Source organism: Pseudonaja textilis, chromosome 2 (assembly GCF_049901715.1).
Source record: "Pseudonaja textilis isolate UNSWEBS1 chromosome 2, rPseTex1.2, whole genome shotgun sequence".
In the NCBI taxonomy this organism is placed as follows: Eukaryota; Metazoa; Chordata; class Lepidosauria; order Squamata; family Elapidae; genus Pseudonaja; species Pseudonaja textilis.
The window spans coordinates 130,637,976-130,653,496 of NC_141991.1; the positions used below are offsets into that span (position 1 = coordinate 130,637,976).

Sequence of the window (15,521 nt, forward strand, 5' to 3'; positions counted from 1 at the left end):
CCTATAATTTGCTTTGGCATCCCCTACTCCAGAGGTGGTATTCAGCAGGTTCTGATCAGTTCTGGAGAACCGGTAGCAGAAATTTTGAGTAGTTCAAAGAACCGGCAAATACCACCTCTGACTGGACCCGCCCCCACATATTCTCTGCCTCCTGAGTCCCAGCTGATCGGCCGGGTCTTCTTTGGTTGCCCTGCACAGGAGAATGGAGCTGGAAAGCAGGTTAGTGGGGTGGGGAGGGAATGGGGATTTTGTAGTAACCTTCCCCTGCCACGCCCAACAAGCCACACCATGCCCACAAGCCACGCCCACAGAACCGGTAGTAAAAATATTTGAATCCCACCACTGCTCTACTCCTATTATTTGCATATCTCGTGGCCCCTTCCTGATTATGCCTGCAGATATACACTTCCTGACAGAGAAGAAGGTTGCCTGCTTAAGAGGAAAAACCACAGGCTGGTGGGATGGGAGACTCACGTGTGGATGGCTTTGCAGATCTCCTCGGTGGTCCTGCCTGCCTTACGCAATGTGATGGCCAGGTTCTTCGCCCGGTTGGCCTCCAGCAGGGTCACTTTGTTGACCGCTTTGTGTGATGCTTTGTTTTTAGAGCAAAGGAGATCGATGGCAGGACCCTGTGCTTTGGTCTTAAAGAGCTCCTCAAACTTGTCCAGATCAAGATCCTTGGGGGAAAAAAGGAAAGAGAGGGTTACCTCATCAACTTGGGGCTAGTAATTACAACTGCTAACAGCTTGTGGTTTTTTTTTTACTTCTTGGTATTTTGCTGGTTTGGCTGCATATCACCATACAGTACATTTTGGGAACCGAGGGCTCTAATAATACACCAGGATTGGGTAGTAGGTTCTATGGGTGTTCAAAGGTTGCTGTGAGTTTCAGTGGAAGAATCTGATTATCTGCTCCATTTGCAGGCAAAACTGTGGCAGACAAATGTCAATGTTCAATACAATTCAAATCAAATGGCATCTGTCTTTACTACTCCATTATTGCTGCTAGCACCTGATTTCTGTCAATTTTCATCCTTCCTTCTTCCCTCCCTCCCTTCCCTTCTCCCATCTCACAAAAGAGACTCTAGACAACTTACAACAATTAAAATCATTTCCTGTCCTTCCAGGTTCTTATTCTTGTTCTACTCTTTATATGTGTTATCTTCCCAATTCTACTTGTAATTCTACTCCCAGTCAAACCGACTTTTCCTTCTCTCACTCAAACTCAACAAGCAGACTTTTTTTAAAAACAAATCAGCATTAGAGCTTCAGCTCCATGGCATCCTAACAGTCCAAAAACCGAAACAAAACCCCAGGTTGTGAACTAAGAAAGAAAATCATTTTGGGAATTATGTATTTAAAATCTCAACTCATGCCAGCACTCACTTCTCCATTTCCCTCACCTCCAAGATCTTTTCATCATCTAGTTCACTGAAGACTGTCCCACTGATCTGGTTGGGCTTCAATGCTGTCCAGTTAAAAACTGGCAAGCGGAACTTGGTCTTGATGGGCTTCTTAATCCGGATTGCTTGGTGCAAAACAGAGAACAAAGCATGACTAGGTCATATGGAAAAGAGAAGTTATTCTCAACCTATTCCCAACAAATCAGTCGGAGGAAAAAGTTTTCATTCTGACAATTTTCTGGTGAGTTTTGGTGAACTTTTGTTAGTTTCCCTTATGCCATAATTTCTGAAGAATAGTATCTATGTGATTTGGACATGTCAACAAATCCTTTCCCGCTTCTGTATGCAAATACTGAGGGAAATTATTCACTGATCTGTTCACAGGCATACATATCTGGACTGCAAAACTCCAGACAATTCTAACATGGTAACAAAGAATTACAGCGTACCCCTTGTCATTTATTTTTGCAGCCCAGATATGACATGCCTCATCTGGGTTTCAAAAGAAACAGATGAATTTTCCTGAAGAGAATGGGGCTTGTTTCCAAAAAAAAAAAAAAAAACCCCCAACCACCGCCCATATTTCAAGCCGTATATCTGAAGCCAGAACCAAAATTAAACTATCTATTTTTAATGGAAACAAATTATTTTAGTTTTTGCTATTCTAGTCCAACAGAATATTTTCCCCAAGAACATTCAAACTATTAAAAATTCAAGGTCACAACAATGAAATGGGATGCCAAGAAAAACCATTTGTACAAATGACATAAATTGCATTTTGGGGAAAACATACATTTTCTCAACCATATTATATAATTTACTCGGCAACAGTTTCTAGTTGCTTAATTCAGTTTTATTAATTGGCTTTTTTGGCTCTCTGGCATTTCCCTCAGACTTTATACCCATAAGGGCTACAATCATATATTTTAAAGTGGAACCTACATTACTACATACATTATTTATCTTCAAACCCTTCTCCATTCAATTAGCATCAATTATACAGTAATCCCCATGCTATTTTACTGCTCAGGTCTATTTGGGAGAACAGATGTTGAGCCGGTGGTGGCACAGTGGTTAGAATGCATGATTGCAGGCTAATTCCACCCACCGCCAGCAGTTCGATCTAGATGGGCTCAAGGTTGACTCAGCCTTCCATCCTTCCGAGGTTGGTAAAATGAGGACCCAAATGGTTGAGGGCAATATGCCGACTCTGTAAGTCACCCAGAGAATGCTGTAAAGCATTATGAAGCAGTGTATAAGTCTAAGTGTTCTTGCTATCTACCTGATAAGCCCATTGTGAGAATCACCGAAGGAGATGTACCAGGAAGAGGTGGAGCTGGTGGACACTTATCTATGAGGAAAGAAACAACAGATAAATAAACAGAACAAGGCAACTCCCCTCATGGCAAGATGTTGGCTTGTTAGCTCTAGAATAGAAGCCTACCTGGTAGTGGAGGAGGGGGTGGGGGAAGAGGGGGTGGAGGAGGGGGTGGAGGAGGGGCAGCCTCCACAGGAGGCAGGACAGGCAGGCAAAGTTCATCCTCAGAGATGTCACAGAAATTGATCTCTGCCTCTGGAGGTGGTGGCAGCGGCAAGTGGTCACTCCCCATTGGATGTGAGGTATAGTGATGTCGGAAGGCTTCTTCCTTCTCCTTGATAATTCTGCGCAATGTATGAACTTGGTGGCTGGCACTTTCGTACGTCTCCTGTCCCAGATACAGAGATACAATAGAGTTTTTCTTACCTCTAAAAGCCGTTCCTTGTTTAACATCTCAGGCAATCCTAATCACAAAGGACCAATCCCATCAGACCTTCCCCAGTTCAGGGACCTCCAGGTGGATTGGAGGTTTGAGTGTTGCAATCCAACCCAGCTGGCAGATACAGACTGGGAAAGGTTGCAAGGTCATTGTATGCTGAAGTGTAAAATCACAAGCATCTCCAACCATACAATTTCTGAGAATAGAAATGAGTTACATAATGTAATTTCCTTCAAAAGAAGAACATATCCATCTATATGGAAAAGAGTATGTGGGGAATGTCTGTGGAGATTCTCAGTCATCCAGGCCATGGTTGTCCCAGAGGTGCTTTTTTCAAGAGGCAACTGGACTTTCTGGGTTTTCTTTTGAAGATGTTTCACTTCTCATCCAAGAAGCGAAACATTTTCAAAGGAAAAAAACTGACCAAAGTCCACTTGCCTTTTCATAAAATGGAATGGATGGATGACTGAGAATTTCCATAGACATTTGACCTGTTGGATGATACTATCAACTCATGATAACACCCATGAAAACTGATGCATATTATTCTCCCCTTTGGCCAGAAAGATCCATGCGGATGAGCAAGTTATCTTTCCCCACAGTACCTTGTCAATTAGCTTCTCCGGGAAAGTCTAGATGAAACCATCAGTCACACTTCCATGCTCTGGAGAGCACCTTCAATTCCCTTTCTTGGATCCACTTACCTTGACAATCTCCAATTCCTTTTCCCGCTGTAACAGTTGTTTCTCCAACTCAGCTACCCGCATTATGTTCTCATTCTCCAGATCCAGCAACTTTTCTGTCAACTGAATAACACAGAACAGGAATCACTGATTGGTCTTTCCTTTGAGTCAAGACAGCTCTGTTTTTATTGTTTGATAATGATATGTTCAACAACTCACTTGTGAGGCAGACTCTCATCAGTGAGGTAGTGAGACTGTCACAAGGGGCATTTTAGCAAAAACCAAGCGATTAGTGTTTTTTGAAATAGTTAAAAAAGACATTTTAGCTTGACTGTACCTTCTTCCCTTTGCGTGCCCAGGCAGGAGACTTTACACCTCAGACAATGAAGTGAATTCACAGGACCTTTTATATGGCATGCAAAAACTTCCTAATTTAATTCCTGGCATCTCCAGGCAGGGCTAGAAAAATCACTGTCTCACCTACAAGTAGCCCTCCACTTAACAACCACAATTCTGCTGTGAAGTGAGATAGTTGCTAAGTGAACTTTACCCCCATTTCATGTCCTTTCTTGCCACAGTTGTTAAGCGGATCACTGCAGTTGTTAAGTCAGTCACACGGTTGTGACGTGACTCTGGCTTCCCCACTGACTTTGCTTGTCAGAAGGTTGCAAAAGGTGTTGACATGACCCCCCAAGACACTGCAACCCATTGTAAATATGCCAGGTATCTGAATTTTGATCACGTGATCATGAGGAGGCTGCAATGTTTGAAAGGGTGAAAAATGGTCATACGTCACTTTTTTCAGTGATGTTATGACTTCGAACAGTCACTAAATGAACTGTTGTAAGTCGAGAACTACCTGTACTTGAATTAAGGTACACAGTAGGTGGATCAACTATTGGACTCTTCATAATGAAAATCCCTATGTTCTAAAAGCTGGTGAACTTGTCACTAACTTAAAAGGGGTTGGATAAATAAACGTTTAGCAACTGAATGGAACTTCCTTGTTCGATGACATATATTTCTTTACTTTAAGAGTAAATAGTAACAAAGGAGAAGGACATTTTATTAAATAGCCTTTTTCCCTATTGGCAAAATGGGTTCCAGGATTAGCTGCCCATCCAGTACGACTTTTCCATGTTAAAGGAAAGTCTGTCCACTTACATGTGATAAGTGCTCTTCCAGTTCTTCTACTTTCTCCAAAGCCACGTTCTTGGTCTCTGCATCTTCTAGCAACCCACCTACATCAAACACATTGTCCAGGTAGGCCTGAATTTGCACTTGCAGCTTTTCACTTTCTGTGTGTCTTGACTTCTGTTGAAGAGAAGGAAACAGTCTTAAAGGCCAGAGGCTCCTAGTGTTCTCCTGGATGCCACCAGGTCCCCAGCAAGGCCAAAAGAGAGCCCCTCTGAGCTACACCTGACTTCCTCACAGATGCACCCCATGGACAAGTTCTATTTCAGCCATCCATCTCAGAGGCCCAAACTGGAGATACAGGAAACAGCTCTATAAGTAATGAAAGTATCATACGAAAATAAACCACTAAAGTATTCCATGATAATTATCAAGCCATTTGTGGAAAAATCTGAGATTTTTAAAATACAAATATATGTTAACTTTATCATGATTTCCTTTCACTCCCATCCTAATCCCTACAGAATTTTCCATCCGATCATTTGATGAGATGATGGATGTTTTGTTAGTAGTCTTTAAATCCCATCGGAGGATCCCTGGAAAGAAGGTTTGATTATAAGTCAGCTATGTTTCTGTGATATCGACATGCTTTGGAAGCATGCTAGATTTTCATACAAAAATAACTTATTAGAAATTGGTAGAACAGAAATGTTATCATAAGGAGATAAACATGTGTGACATTTTATCACCAATGGGTCCCATGACTGAGACTTCCTTGCAAGAGCACTTCAGTGTGTACTAGAATAGGAATGGAATAGGAATAGGAATAGGAATAGGAATAGAATAGAATAGAATAGAATAGAATAGAATAGAATAGAATAGAATAGAATAGAATAGAATAGAATAGAACAGAACAGAACAGAACAGAATGGCATTTATGGTTGTCATGGCTCATGTTGGGAGACTATCTGCAGTTGCTTTTTCCACAATTAATTAATTAATTTTAATTAAAATTAAAATGTTAACAGACACACATTATTACTAGATTTTTTTAAAAAAAGAAACCCGCCTTCTTCTAGAATCTGAACTCATATTGCAGAACTATTTAAACACAGAGAACCAGGTTTGTAGACTGAGGTAAATACCTTTTCTTATGGAGAAATGCTGTTAGCAAAAGAATTGCTTTGTTTTTTAAGAGAGAGTTCTCTATTTTGCAGACATTTGATGAGTTTTGAGCCGTTTCCCATATTTTCATTTGCCACATAAATTTAAGCCACTATATGTGAGTTAAAATTAAGAGCCCTTCATCTAGAACTAGGCAAGCATTGTACAACATTCAAAAAAGTCACTCCTGTGTAGATGACTTGAACAATGTATAAAAATTGTGGGGTCAGGAAAAATAAAACCACAATATAAGTGATAGGTCTAATTTTGTTGTGCCTAATTATCTTTCTGCAAGCCCAGTCTTATATGTGGGAAAGAGATTAAATATTGTCAAATTTTAATGCCACTTGAGGTTTACTTTGTGATGGGACAAAATGTTACCTGTAAGAACTCTTCCAAACCCAGCTTGGTGAACTCATATTGTAAGTGCACTCGGAAGTTCATGTCCTCTACTGAATGGACCACAATGTTGATGAATTGCATACAGGCTACCTATAAAAGAGAGAAAAGGCACGGATTGTGACACACGGATTCAGTTATTTACTCTCCTTTAGCTTCTAGAATTTTTTTTAAAAAAAAAACTGAAGAGAACTTAATTTTTAAAGTGCAGCACACGCTATAGAATATAGGTAAGTCCCCTCATTCTTCCATGCATAGATTCTCTCCCTCCATGTGGAGAACCATGGATTAATCTTATGCTGGAGAAGGGGAAGGGGAAGAGGAAGTTTCAGATTTCATTCACTGAGACCATCTAACCCATATTCTTTAGCAGTTCCCTAAAGTAAATTGTTCCTTGGGTTGATAAAGACTCCTTACTCCTGCTTATAGATTTATCTGTCTACAATTTCATATAGAAGCCTTTCCCAATCTTTCCTAAAATGACCGATGACTTTCTGAATCCAAGCATATGCTCCACTGTTGACTTGAGATCTCCTGAATGGGTGAATCCGCAATAGCAACTCAAACATAGTTGGGGATAGCAGAAGTCCTACATTATCCATGGAATACAGTTAATCCACAACTTACAACCATACTAGGTATCAGAAAATTTATCATTAAGGTGTGTGGTCATTAAATGAGACATCGTGTGACCACAACTTGCAAGCTTCCCTGCCACCTTCCCCACTGACTTTGCTTGGGAATTTACAAGATCACATGACTGTAGGATACTGCAACAATTATATATGCATGACAGTTGTCAGAATCACAATCAAATGAATGGAAATACTGCAACATTGTAAGCAGGGGTGGGATTCAGTTAGTTCAGACCAGTTTGGGTGAACTGGATGTTAAATTTACATCTGGTTTGCTGAACTGGTAGTTGAACCGGCTGGCAGGCTCCGCCATCCCAGTCCTCCCCTCCCAGGAATCTCCACACGGCCTGTTTTGGATGAAGGTAAGCGCAGGGTCTGTGCGGAGGCTCTGGGAGGGCAAAAAGGGGGCCTTTCGGAAGTCCGTAAATGGGCCTGTTTCTGGCTTCCAGAGGACCTCTGGAAAGGGAGGCTGTTTTTGCCCTCCCAGAGGCTTGAGGGAAGCCTTCGGACCCTCGGGAAGGCGAAAAACAGCCCTCTCGGAAGTTCCAGTAGGCCATGCCCACTATGGCCACACCCACCCAGCAACCGAGCACTGAACCGGTTGCTGGGATTTTTGAATTCCACCCCTGGTTGTAAGTGAGAGGACCAGTTGTAAGTCACTTTTGCAGGGTCATCAAAAGTATGATCAGTCGCTAAAGGAATGGTTGTAAGCCAAGGACTACCTATAAATTGGTTGATTATCCAGACAGAAAATATGCATCTAATCTGTCAATTGTTTCCTCTCATCATTGGGCCCAATGAGCAGCTGGCATACACAATTCCAAAGCAAATGTGTTCTTCCATATCTTTTTTCCCTAACACCTTTTTTTCCTACCTACCATGAAGTCTATGTTGCTATCTTCATTACGGAAATATTCCATCAGTTTCTCAAAGCGATGCTGCTCTTTGCATACCTAAGAAAAGAAAACACACCCGAATCATAAACAAGAAGCAGCCCTGATGAGCCTGCCAAATACATTTCATTCCACTGAATCTGACACATTTCCATAAGTGTTCCTCCACACAGCTGTGCAATGCTTACTTTCATGCAGTAATTTCTTTCTCTGGTCACATACCCAGAGAAAGCGAGTTTTGTTATGAGCAGATGGTACAGGAGAGCAAGTACTGTGTTTGAATTATCCCCACAGAAACACAGGTATGAACAGGTTAGCCACCGTTAGGGCCTGCTGGTTTTCCTTTAATCACTTCAGGCTTTATTCATTTTAGCCTTTTATTTATTAGATCAAGCTTCTGAATGTTTTGACAGGATTGACAGCCAAATGGAACATCTAATAAAACACATGATCCACATGTAATCCTTCAGGAGTCATTCACAACAAGAAAGAGGAGATTCCTCCCGAAAAATGTGAGGCTCTTTGAGAAGCTACTGATGAAAAGATCCCAGAGCTAAGAGTCTCTGACCTGAACTTCTGAAAATGAGACACTAAAGAAAGTTATCCAGAGAAGATCTTGACTGCAAGTGAGCAGCAGCAGGTGTAGGAGTATATAAGCAAAATAAGGTGGTATGCAGGCATGGCCAAATCATGAGATTCAGGTTTGTGTTATCTGCTTATTTCTACTCAGAGACTCAAGGCAATACCAAAAAGATGGGGCAGGCTTCACCGATCAAAAACTCTGCCCAAAGTAATATGAGAAACTTGAGTAGATTTGACTTGGGTTCTCATTTGGTAAAATAAAACAAGTTAATGGTCACTATCCATCACATCAATTTTTTTTTCTGTTTCCATCCCTCCCCATTTACATCTATCTATGGGTTGTCCTTCCATCTAACCATTGTTTCCATCTGCTTCCTTACATTTGCATACCCTATCTCAGGGGTGGGCAAACTTTTTGGCTCGGGGGGCCTCATTGACTTTTAAAATTTGACAGACGGGCCGCCACCTGGTGTCGAAATGCCTGTCATTACAAGTCAAAATCAAATGAATGCAATCATTCAATCATTCACATCAAACCTTAATTCTGTACCAATCTTTGGCGGGCCGGATTAAAAAGACCAACGGGCCGGATGTGGCCCGCGGGCCGTAGTTTGCCCACCCCTGCCCTATCTCAATGTACTGTTCCAGATGTGTTGGGCTTCAAAATCCATAATCCTTTGGATCTTCAGAATTTGAAACCTATATTTTCAAATAGATAATAAAAGCAACCTCACCTCCTTGAAGTTCTCAAAGGCAGCCAAAATGATCTCATGGCCGCCACGCACAAGACACACAGCTGCCAGCAGTTCTAATACCAGGGCTTTTGTCCTGGGAAGACAAAAGAGAAACACAAAGCTAATGGACAAGCAACTAGGAAAAAAAAAATTACGGAGCCCACAATGGAGAAACGGTTGGTGTGGAACTTGTGAAAATGGCTACATTAACCTCTTCGATTAGAGAAAAAAACAATATCCTCATTTATGGTTGAATGGAAACTCCTAACAGACTTTTTGCATAAAAGAGAAACATGCACTTATGATTAGTGGTTTCGAGAGTTACAAAAAAAGATAATAGTGAGTTTTCTTTGGTAAACATAGCATTACTGCAAATAAAATTGGAAGATTCTTTTTTTCTATTTCTTTTGATTTTTTCTTTTTTTCTTTTTTCTTCCTTAATGGCTTTTACTCTTTATTAATTTGTGTTAATTTTTTTATTTGTAAAAGTTTTAATAAAAATTTACAAGGAAGGGAGGGAGGGAGGAGGGAGGGAGGGGGGAGGGAGGGAGGATGGAAGGAAAGAAGGAAGGAAGGAAGATTCATCTGAAAAGAGTAGTACGATTACAATTGAGCCCAACATTTCTGATGTTAAGCGAAACATTTATTAAGTGAATTTTGCCTCATTTTATGATATTTTTTTCCACTGTTGTTAAGTTTCTTGCAGTTGTTAAGTTAGTATCATGGTTGTTAAGTGAATCTGACTTCTCCATTGACTTTGCTTGCAAGAAGATTAGAAAAGGTAATCTCCTCACCTCAGGACATTTCAACAGTCATAACATGAATCAGTTGCCAAGTGTCCAAATTTTAATCATATGACTATGGGAACGCTGCAATTTGTGAGAGTGTGAAAAACGGTCATAAATTATTATTTTTTCAGTGTCATCGTAACTTTGAACAGTCACTAAATGAGCTGTTGTAAGTTGAGGACTATCTGAATTTTTATTCTTATGATACACACAGCACTAACCCAAATGTGAAACCAATTAGGCCTTTCTTGTCAACTTTGGTTATTGGTCCTGGGAATATCGCAACATAAAGGTAAGACTCCATCTGTTGCTGAACTTTTTAAATAGTTCCTATTAAAAAAAAAAAACCTTCCCCATTTGCAATTCTGTCATTGTTGAGACTGCTCCTTAAAATCAAAAGATAGGTCACGATGTACTAAATCTGATCACTATTCCATGTAGCAGAGGGTCTGGCTCTCCCCTTAAAAGTTTCAGATCGAAACCATGAGCCTCATAGAGAGGTCTTTTTATATGTAAAATACACGTTCCATCAATGAATTAAACATTTTCCCCAATATATCTCAAGGAAAGCCTAGGAGGTTTTGTAAACACTGAAGCCACATTCCTATAAGCATCACAGAATATACTAGATCTACAAACTGAAGTTCAGCACATGTTTTACAGTGCAAAGAAAAATCAAACCCTACACATATTCAGTTCATTGCCTATCTCAGATAAGAAATAATTCTTTTTGAAAGCTGGGGAAGCCAGTTCCAGATAGAGTAGAAAATACTTAGCTATAGATACTAGAAGTCTGGTTTTTTTTTTTTTACAAGGAAGACTACTGTGGTGTATTTGATGGAGTCCAGTGGATTAGTTCAGATAGATCTCTTTTATTAGGAAACCATATACCCCAACTTTGGTGGAATGAAATGCAGAATTACTTACTGATTACTAATGGTCTCCCAAATCAGGAGAATGTGATTTTAGATTAATGAATGGAAAAACCAGATCCCACCAGATGATTTTAAATTCTGCTTATTTTATTTTGTTCAACGTATATGGCTGCCCATCACACTGTGGTGACTTTGGGTGATTAAGAACAGTTAGAAAATAAAATCAACAACAAAATAAAATAAGTGATTGTTAACCAAGGCAAAAACCAATAAGCAGCAATTAAAATAACCACATCACATGGACTCTGACAAACTGACCCCCGTGCCTGGGCATATAGTCATGACTTCAGGCCCTTGTGAAAAGCTGGCAGAGTCAGGGTCATCTAATCTCTGGGAGGAGGATGTTCCAAAGGGTGGGTGCCATGACAGAAAAAGCTCATTTCCTGGGTCCCCTAGATTAGGGGTCTCCAACCTTGGCTTTGCTAGCTGGGGAATTCTGGGAGTTGAAGTCCACCAGGCTTAAAATGGCCAAGGTTGGAGACCCTTGCGACCTAGATGACATTCCTTAAGTGGCAGGAACCATGTCTCCTACCAGATCTAATGGGATGGGTGCAAGTGTTTGGGTCCCAGCAAATAGACCACTCCCATACCATGGTTTAATTTCTAAGGATCAAGAGAGGAATTAATTATAAGATACAAAATTGTGTCATCTGTGCAGGAAGAAAAGAAAAAAAGTCCCTGAGCTGTAGAGAAACTCTAGTGATGGTTATCTTCATAAATATTATTTTATAGAATATATCAAAAGATGCCAAAGACATGACTTGCTCACATGCCTGCTGTTCTCCAGATGTGCATCCAACCATTATTTAATGCCAAGTGTTAAGGAATACTGTTGAACTTATTTAAGATATGATCAAGTAACTTTACTGGAGAGTTTAGGTAACCGATGAATTTACATTAACAACACATCCAGGCAGTATTTCTGGCTGTATACAAAGCTTTCAGAAAGACCAAACAATACTGACATACTGCAAAACAAACACACATCTGCTTTACAAATTAACATATGTTTGAAATCAGATTTACTAGCTGGAGATAGGCCACAATTTCAGTATTGTTTAGTTTTTTTTCAGAGTTGAAGGCAGTTTGAAAAATGCACCACTGCTGAAAAGGGAAAATTCGTTGTACTGTTACTCTTGCTATAAAGGTATTACAAATTATTGTGGTATTTCACAAACCTGCTCACTCTTCCTGATTAGCCGGGGTAGTAAGTCAAAAGAAAAGTTTGTATGGCCTCATACCATGGGACACAACACTTCTAAGTCGCTTTCAACTCGTTCAGAAAATACCTATTGCCTTTTTTATAAAGACTGCACTTCTGGTAGTTCAGTTTTAGTTTCTAAACTTATCAGAAAACTTATATTTCCATGATTCTCATGATATCGGAAACACAAAATTAATGACATTGAAATTGGTCTCGTTTTTCAATATTAACATAGTCCATGTAAACCGCACCATATAAGCCTTAGTATACCGTTAAACAACAATCTTCATTTTCATGAGGCTCATTGAGTATAAAATTGTCTTACCTGGGGTTTTTATTGTTCAAACTGAGAGCAATCTCATTAACAGCGTGAGGATGTGACATGACCAAATTGAATCCATACTGGAAGGGAAAGGAATTTATATAAATATTAGAAGTTATAAGAAACACTCAACTAAACAGATAGCCTTATTTAAGATGGAACATGCATATCTAGAGACCCAAAGGTTCTTTTTCAAAAGGTAACTGGACTTTGTTTTTCCTTGAACAAGTTTCGCTTCTCATCTAAGAAGCTTCTTCAATTCTGACATCTTCAAGGAAAAACAAGAGGTCAGGTTGCCTTTTGAAAAATCACCTTTGGGACAGCCAGGACCTGGATGACTGAGAATCTCTATAGACACATACTGCATAGAGAGGTGATTAATGAAAGAGAAGTGAGGAAAAAAAAGAGAGAAGTTGGAAACAAGGATGGTTTGCAATGATAAAAAGTTATGGAGAAATACAGAGAAAGGTATTTATTTAAAGTAGATATAAACAGTTTCCTTTTTTGTCCCTCATGATATATTATTATTATTATTATTATTATTATTATTATTATTATTATTATTATTATTATTATTATTATTATTTCTTTAGTGAGATTCACAGCCTTTGGGGGTGGGTAGTAGCTCAACAGCTCGAGTCCTAACGAAGCCCTAGGAACTGTTCAGGTAGCGTCGGAGGATATACGCTGTTCCAAATAGGGTGGTTTTTTGTAGAATCAGGGTATTCAAGTCTGATAAATTCAAGATTTCCAAATAGCGAGGTAGCCCTTTAGGTATTGCTCCAAGGGCTCCAATTACAATTGGGATAACACACCATTTCTTTTTCCAAAGTCGCTCAACTTCCATTTGTAAGTCCCGATACTTTGTGATTTTTTTTCTTGCTGCCTGTCTTTAATTCGTGCATCACCAGGTATTGCAATGTCAATAAACCAACCCTTTTTCTTTTTCTACTGTTACGTCAGGTGTGTTGTGGGGCCAAGTGCCTGTCCATCTGAATTCTGAAGTCCCACAAGATCTTGACTTTTTCATTCTCCAGAACCTTCTCAACCTGATGTTCCCAGTAGTTGTTACTATACTCAAATCCAAACTTTTGGCAGTTTCCAGTGAACTACTACTACTACTACTACTACTATTATTATTATTATTATTATTGGCTTCCTTTAAATTAATATATTTCTGTACTCTGCATTAAGCTAATTATCTTGAAAGGGGATGTCACAATGAGTAGCCAGGCATATATATATATATATATTTTAAAAGACATTTCATATAAATAAACAAATTATTAAGTCCTTTAAAATGTCACATATAGCACAGCTTTGTTACACACAAACCTGGTGCGTAGTTAGATAGATACAACTTATCATACAGAATACACAGATAATAGGGAGGGAGAAGTAAAAGAAAAAGAAAAGGATATTAATTTAACAAAGAGGTAGTCATATCAACTCACCACCCCAGCTATCTCTTTGGAAATACACTATTTAGTGGTGGTGTCCCCCCATCTTCTGCCACTCCATTTTCAAGTAAATTCTTTAGACAGAATGGAACTTTTAAGGCACAGTTAAGTGAAATTCTTTACTGGTACTGACATTAGAGGATGCTACATTGCTTGGACAGCCAAAACCAACTGAGGTTAAGGAGTGGGGGGGGGGGGGTGAAGCTTGGGGAGAAGAAAAAAATGACCAGCAGGAGGTGCTGTGCCAGCAGAAGTAACAATAAGACTGACTTTCCCACCCTATTTTCTCTCCCTGCCCCACCCCCCAAATCTCTCAGGTGTTTGAGCCAAAAGTTCTCCTGAGGCAAAGCCAAATTATAAACATAATAAAAAATTATAAATGTAATAAAATGCATGCGCAAATTTAAAACCATTGATTCCAAGAGTCCAATATTCCTACAAATTCACCACAGCTAAGCACCCCAAAACCCCTCTCCCAGCTCCAAGCCAGCCCTCCTAAGGTTCAGGCCAGCCAATACCTGATAGTTCATGATGGCTCGTAAACACAAGATGCACACGTGCACATCGTCTTTCTGGCTCACCAGCCGTGAGTTCTTCAGAGCTTTTCTGCTGGGAAGGGTGGTATATCTGGCAAAGAGAAGAGAACCCTACATTTAGCAAGGAGCAGTAACCTCTCCAGAAAAATGCTGTCACTTGCCAAGGATGAGGTCACAGCCACAGCTAAGAAGGAACACCGAAATTAGAATCACCAGCTTCTGTCAAGAGATTTGCCCAAGATGTATGTTTTCCTTTGGAAACAGAAAAGTCTGGGTGGCCCCAATACCTTCCTTGCAATCTGATAGCAGCTGTTCTAAAGACAGAAGGCTCCTAGAATTGCCAGTCAGAAGGCATCCTGCAGCTATCCCCTCTTTTCCTATTTTATAGATCTTGGTAGACAGAGAGGTTTGGGGCATGAAGGAAATTAAATAAACGGCAGGAAAAAAAAATATTTTTCCTGGGAAGCAACTTCAAACCATTCAAGGGATTTCCCCCATGTTTTATTTCATTATTATTAATTATTATTATCTATTATTATTTGTTTCTGTTAGGAAAAAAAGCCTTAAAAAGCCTCAAAAAGTTACTTTAGCAAAATGAAGGCATGTGTTGTTTTTTATCAGCCCAAATCGGGAAAACCCAAACCAAGACACTTAAGCAAATCAATTTAAAAAATTTTTTTTAAAAAAAAACAGGAGAGAAAATTATATTTTTCTTGATGGAAAATAATCAAAAAATTGGAAGAAAATAATATCTTCCACAAGGAATAGAGAAACTAGCTAGTTCCCAAAAGAGTGGCATGTAACCTAAACATCTGAGCGGCAGAGAGAAACTAGAGGTGAACGCTTCTCAGATGTCATCCCTAGAAAAGAATGTTCAGTTAAGAGAGGACATC

General features: G+C 39.7%; 1 protein-coding gene across 3 annotated transcripts in view; it reads right to left on the reverse strand.

Annotated features, from left to right (window-relative positions):
- FMNL3 (formin like 3) overlaps positions 1–15,521 on the reverse strand; it is a 95,156-nt gene that overhangs the window by 21,090 nt on the left and 58,545 nt on the right. For all 3 annotated transcript variants that reach the window (XM_087925274.1, XM_087925276.1, XM_087925275.1), the window contains 11 exons: positions 14,611–14,719; positions 12,636–12,712; positions 9,384–9,477; positions 8,049–8,127; positions 6,522–6,628; positions 5,007–5,156; positions 3,864–3,965; positions 2,847–3,108; positions 2,685–2,753; positions 1,403–1,527; positions 475–677 (listed from right to left, as the gene is read on the reverse strand). In XM_087925274.1, the coding sequence (XP_087781400.1) occupies positions 475–677; positions 1,403–1,527; positions 2,685–2,753; positions 2,847–3,108; positions 3,864–3,965; positions 5,007–5,156; positions 6,522–6,628; positions 8,049–8,127; positions 9,384–9,477; positions 12,636–12,712; positions 14,611–14,719 (1,377 nt within the window). The remainder of the gene's footprint in view (positions 1–474; positions 678–1,402; positions 1,528–2,684; positions 2,754–2,846; positions 3,109–3,863; positions 3,966–5,006; positions 5,157–6,521; positions 6,629–8,048; positions 8,128–9,383; positions 9,478–12,635; positions 12,713–14,610; positions 14,720–15,521) is intronic.